At 52.9% G+C, this 6,625-nt stretch overlaps 1 protein-coding gene across 1 annotated transcript; it reads right to left on the minus strand.

The window, feature by feature from the left end:
• Positions 1–4,307: 4,307 nt before the first annotated feature.
• Positions 4,308–4,757, minus strand: DICSQDRAFT_59386 (uncharacterized protein; the record flags this gene model as incomplete). The annotated part of the gene is made up of 1 exon (XM_007365167.1): positions 4,308–4,757. A coding segment is annotated over one exon (450 nt), but the record flags the coding sequence as incomplete, so codon positions are not given.
• Positions 4,758–6,625: the final 1,868 nt, after the last annotated feature.

The raw sequence follows: 6,625 nt of genomic DNA on the forward strand, positions 1-6,625 counted from the left end.
AAGACGCGTCCAGAGGCCATCGATGAGGGTGATGGGCTACACGAGACTAGCCGACAAGCTCGCCTTCGAAGCCCCTCGGGCGACGATGACACTCCTCCCCCCTCACAAAGTGCCTCAAGGGTAGTGTCAATCGACGCGGAAAGCTTTCGTCTTCAACATACTCGCGATTCAAATTTTTCTGTGATGCTTGGGACACGACAGACCCCTTGGAAAACAACGGGCACGAGAAATGAGGTTCGTAGCTTGCCGTATGCGGTAGGTTCGGCTACATCCATCAAACGAGCTCTGACTCGTGCGTTCTGCGTCCTGCGTCCACAAGAATTGAGCGGCCCTTCTAGAGTCGCTCAAACCTTCAGGTTTGATGCAGCCTGTGATCGCATCAGTGTTTCTGTGTGGGTGGGGCGTCGAACCCTTCTCCAATTGTGTACTCATCCGCCCCTTCGTCTCCGTGCCACATTCCGGGGTGATTGTGTACTGGATATGCAGAACTTCACAGCATATCCTCGATCCGTCTTTTTGTCCACGTAGCACACAGAGGCTCTACGATCTGGAACTAATCAGCTGTCAACTATTGAGAGGAAGACGAGATGTGGAAGACTCGCGATGCCACGATGTACGTGATCGCGGCGTTTGGTTTGTACAGTGGGCGTACAAGGCTCGACGAGGCCAGCCTAAATTACATGCTAGAGAACCGTGCCGTTCGCGCTTCCCACGGATGCGCGCAAGGTCTATGTGCAGGCCTCAAGCTGCAGAGCTTCAAGGACCGCGCCTTGGCGTGGCCATTCCTTGAGCTTGACGCTATACCCCTCCCTCACGAGCGTCAGGGCCTTGTCGCATGCGCATGCGAGGGGATGAACTGGAGTACCCAGCCAGGCATATAGAATTGTGAATTGTAGTTAACGAATATGGAATGAGCGTCGCTATTGCGGCGCTATTAATCGAGAATTGGTCTGAGAGGGTAGACGTTCCAATTCACTATGACGTACTAGGCCATCGTGCCGTTGGTAGTGACACGCAGGCTCAAATATATCCTTTATCAATGGGACGCAGTATCCCTGGAGGAGGGAGCCAGACAACCCTGCTCCGGCTTCGAACTTCCCGCGAACATCGTACCCTTTGTCGTTGTACACGCGCTCGTCTGGGGGGCAGACACGATAGTTCCGGTGCACAGAATTTCAATGGCATACAAGGACAGAAGTAGGGCTAACGGCCATTACCCAAAGCATCATCTGAGGCAGTTCTGACTGTCGGGGTTGTCGTTAGACAAGCATGGGGCGACGGCTTTCGTTCTGAGAGATGATCGCTTCCGCAATCGTTGGCACATACCTTCGCCGCCAATCGACAGAAAGTCGGAGGAGGTTCTTCACTCGATCAGCAGCGAGGATTGTCGGGCTTTGTGACAAGCGTATTCAGCATTCGATGCACGGATTGTGTGCACATACGCTGACGATGCACCCACCGAGACGTTTTCGGTGCTTCCAGAGAGAAAGCAGGACCCACAGACACTTCCGGTGTCCTGTCGGTTTGGCCTATTGACGTGCATTTACCACGGGGCGCGGTTCAGAGGGTTCCGCCGGTCCCTACTATGTTAGAAGCACAATATCAGGGAAACTAGGAGGAGGGTAACAAGCAATCGCCAAACACACCTGTTGAGGCGGAGGAGCTTATGAGGTACCTCGCTACTACAGGTGTTCGCTCGTCATCATACAAGCGCATGCATATACGTATGTCAGATGCCTCTTAGTGCAAGACACATAACACGACGAGGCGCATGGAGGTAGGAAGTAACGATGCTGCGATGTGCGTCTGTCGGTTCATTCGACGAGCCACGAGCGCACGTCGTGCGCGCTACAGCGGCTACACGGACTGTTCCCTCTGTTCCTACACTACCTTTGCTTCGCATCCCTCTGGACCTGCGTGTTGACTAGGGCCGCTCAATTCTTGAGGACGCAGGACGCAGGACGCACTCAGAGCTCATTTGATGGATGTGATGGGATAGCCGAGGATAGCCGAGGAGAGGTATTGCGAGCAGGAGAAGACGTAACCCTAGTTAAACCCTAAGTCCTCTGTGTCGGACATTGAACTGTAATGAGCGCTAAACAAGGTCGCCCTCGAGGAGCCTCGGGGCTTGTCGTTCATCTCTCGACACGAAGCCCACGCGACTGTGAGGGACGTGCCCGCTCTCGCAGTCGTGTATGTCGCGTTTTTGCAGGATCTATGGCGTAGGCGAATGAGTATTGTGTATTTCAGCTAGTTACTAATCTGGACTTGCAGCGACCGTAGCGATCATCAAGAAGGACCAACTTACGTGTTCTCTCAGGCCGAGGAAGCGGAGTTGATGCAGGCAGCATTTGAGGCTGGGGACTACCTTAGGAGGCCAGAGCTTTTCACAGTGAGTTATATGTTCTGAAGCATATTGTCTGTTCTTACATAAAATGTAGCTTGATGACGCACTCAACATTGACTGCGAATCATGGCCTGTAGAAGCGCGCGTGTTCGAACAAAAGGTACGTCCATTCTTGTCTTTATCTTACTGTATTCTCATGCAATTTCAAGGTCAATGGAACAGGCAGCGCTCCTCCGCATGGAGTAGCGCATGTTGCATGGCACCAAGCTCACCATGAACGTGCCGGCGTTCATCATGTACTTCAACAGCATCAAGCCCCGACACCAGCCCATGCGCCCGCACACCCACATCTGCCTCCCAACTTCCCTCCCCCTAGTCAGGGTACGCCTGGACTCGTATACAACTCGCGCCCTCAGCATCCCGCTCACCACGGACTCGATAAACTCGATCAACTCGACCCTTCTCAACAACCCTTACACTCGCCCGATGTACATCATCATCGGCCTTCGGCACCGATCACGGTGAACCAGAACTATTCGGAAGTCCTCGCCGCACATGCCGATACCTCGTCGGGTACACGCAAGCCATCGAGACGCAAGCCGCTATCGGCCGCTGCTCCCGCAAAGGCGTCCAAGGCTGCTGCTGTTGCTGCTGCTGCGACTCCTCGCAAGCGGGCAAGGGCCGAGTCGCATTCCGAGATGACGTCGAGAAAGGCGAGGACGCTCTCCTCGCAGGGTTGTCCTCCCTTGTCGGCCGCAGCCAAACCGGCCGGAGACGTCGACAAGGAGAATGAGGATGTGTCTGGTGATATCGCACCACCTCTTGCGGAAGGGTTTACGGACGATGAGGATCAAGAGGAGGATGCGGACGATGATGCGGACCAGTTGGTGTTAGACGAGGAGGATGACTTGGGGGAGCTGGCGGATAGTGATGTGGATGTGGAGGATGGTCAGAGAGAGTTAGGGCATAGCACGCGGGGGCGAAAATGGCTTCAGGCTGACCGGACGACTCTGTACGAGTATGTTCTAGGTGTCGAGAGCGACGAGATTTTCAACACTCTGCAAGTGAACCGCAAACGTGTGTTTCAAAAGGTATGTGGTTTATGAGTGTCTGCGTCTATGTGGTGTTACACTAAGTCTATTATAGGCTATTCGGGAACTGCGTTTTGAAGGCACGTACACGGCAGATGCAGCGTGTAAGCACTATGCACGGGCGCTAAAGACGTACCGGCACATCGTCGCTGCAACTGGCGTAACTGGTGGCGGTGGTGACATCGATGAAAACACTGACCGTCAAGCTGCAATTCGTAAGTACCAGGCACTGCTCAAGTCTGCAAAGGCGAAGGGGCGGAATGTGGGGCATCTGTCGGCTGGGACCTGGGAGCAGTGGCGCAGCACTGGGTGGCTAAAACTGTTTCAATCGCGGTGTGTATCCATTCCGATCTTGCTTGTTGGCTCTATGCCTCACATATGAATGTGTAGGTACTCTGGTGATGCACGCATGGCCCGTGCGGTTGAGCGCAACTCTGCAACACCAGTGTCTCGCAACAAGGGAAAGTCCGCTGTTGCCGCGCCTGGGCTGTCGCATCCATTGAGTCCGTCGCGTATGTGCATGTTTCCCTTCTCTTCCTTTATGTTGTCACTTAGCCTTTTCACTGTGCAGAGGTTGTGTCCGAGCCACGTCACCCAGGGTCAAAAGCAGGAAATCGACTTCCATCGGGTAGCCTCCACGAAGTTCTCAAGCTCAAGCTAGAGCATGACTTCGAGCGTCAACGGGTGCAACAAGCCGAGTCGTCAGAGCGCCTGAAGATCAACCGCGAACGACTCGAGCTTGAGAAGAGTGCGCAATCTAACCAACTCCGTGTCGAACTGATGAAGGCAGCGGAGGGTTCTAGTCTTCTAGACGAGGCGACTAAGGAGGTGATGAACAATTGGGTCCGTTCACAATTCTTATAGGTACATCATGGAAATAATTCATTAAGAATTGCCCAACGCTTGCGATACCCTTCTTCCTTAAGCCATGCATCTGTCTCGTACAACGGTACTCTACTTCCTCCCGTAATGTTGGCGCAAATGTTATACATGTCACCGTCAACGTCAGGAGGCATCTCCTCATTACTGCGTGGTGGATCGTCTGGATCAAAGCTCCAGATATTCTCGGGTCTATCATCCCAATCGATGCAGATATTGTGGAGGATGATGAGCGCCTCGAGGACATCGTACAGATCTTCGAGATCGACATGAGGGCCCAAGTCTTTGAGTGATGGGAAGCGCCCCTTGAGTCGCCCAAATGTGTGCTCGGACACAATCCGTACAGATGATAGAAGTCTGTTGAAAGCTCGCATCCTGGGACGATCGCTCTCGAGTGCTGCTCTGACCTCTGTTTCGCTGAACGGACGGAGGACAAACGGAGATGATGGATAGCCTGTAGAACATCTTACAACTTGAGTAGCAGCCAAAGACACCTGTTTTCAGTCTAATCACACACCTTTGTCCACAAGGATATATTCTCCATTCTGAAAGTAGCTATGGCGGTTTTGCCACAGGTGAGAGTCCTTCCAAATGGTGACGTCTGGTACCGATCCGGGATACCCTAGCTCATATGAAGTGATGCGCCCTTCATGGTCACATGTAGCTTGAATGTTTGTCTGCCAAAGAGGTGTAAGAAATATAACCAACTTCTGAATGAGGAAAATATACGCCACAGACCCCAACAAACTTCTTTCGGGACACATATGCGTGTCCAACATGGACAGGTGGCTCTAGGAATCGGATCAATGACCCATCACCACTTCCGATGCAGCCACGAAAGCCCGAGACTTCGTATATGTCGTCTTTGATGACTTCCTTGCGATCAGGTGTTGGCCACCCAATGAAGTCATCACGTAGTTCACGGAGTGCGGCTGTGACCCGCCGACAATAATTGAAGACAGATCCGAAGCCGATAGAGAGCTTCTTTGCAGTCCAGAGAGTGTCCGAGCCGTGAACTCCGTAGCGTACAAGAAAGGCACCAAGCTGGTACTTCACGTGCCGCTGTGGACGTTTGCCTATGGTTGTGCCGTAAGGATCGTCAATTGCTATAAGTCTGACCAGTAGTAGGGAATAGACTAAAGACCATACCAGTAGAAGCAAAGATCGGATTAGTAGCCAAGAGTGCAACAAGCCGGTCGAATGTGACTCGGCCCATACTAGAAATAAAATTGAATTGAATACTGCACAGAACTTTGTTGTGACAACTACAAGGTATACCGAAACATATGGCGGAACTCGCGATCAGGAGCCTGGAGACAGCAACTGAAGAAGTCCACAGACTTTGGGATTTGGTCATAGGGACCTCTCGAGCCAGGGCCTGACGCATAGAAAGATTCTGCAATAGAGATCCAGTCAATAGCAGCGAGCTCAAGGAGTGTGGAGAGCGTCATTGGATCCGGCTCCTCGCTGTAGTCTTCATCCAGATCGTTAATTTCGTGGTCTAAGTTGTCGGGATCTTCGTCAAAAACCATAGATATGGCAAGGCTTGTGAGCCCCGCAGCCATGAAGGCATTGTAGGTCTGTTCTTTTGTACGCCGAGGCATAGAGAGCAGGGGTAGAGACTGAAGTACAGCCTGGTTATCGATTGCACGAACGCGACGCGCGCGCACACGGCCTTCCGCATCGGGCACATCTTCGTTCCTCAGCGGCGGAGTTACAAATTAAACTGGCATACACCTCCAAAATCCTCTTCTCGGCTATCCTCGGCTATCCTCGGCTATCCCATCACATCCATCAAATGAGCTCTGAGTGCGTCCTGCGTCCTGCGTCCTCAAGAATTGAGCGGCCCTACTGTACTGCCTACGCCAGACGCGAGTCGAAGATGTCGTGTCGGATGTTGATCATCAATGACATGTACATCATGGATGTCTCTTTCGATGTTGACCCCTCTGGCCAGAAGCGTTGGGCGCGGCGTCCGGGCGGTTTGTCCATGCGGCTGCCGTTGACATCAATGAGAGTGCGTTTTAACCTGATAATTCTACTCAGGGTATGCCGCGCCAAGCATTGCCTGCGGCCGACCTTTTCCCTCTCTTAATCAAGCGCTCTGTCGAAACATCGCCGTCTGCCGGCATGTCTAGTTGTGCACTCGTCCGAAGAGGAGACTCCCTCGCAGGATTGGATAGTGGCGCTCCAGCAACGTGGCTATGTGTTCCTGACCTGGGGGCCCCTCCAGTAAATGCGATCAGCAGCTACTTTCAGCCACGTTCGTCTCGCGTCTAAAGATGTCGGTGTTTGGTGACTGTCCGCG

Source organism: Dichomitus squalens, assembly GCF_000275845.1.
Source record: "Dichomitus squalens LYAD-421 SS1 unplaced genomic scaffold DICSQscaffold_11, whole genome shotgun sequence".
Taxonomy (NCBI): Eukaryota; Fungi; Basidiomycota; class Agaricomycetes; order Polyporales; family Polyporaceae; genus Dichomitus; species Dichomitus squalens.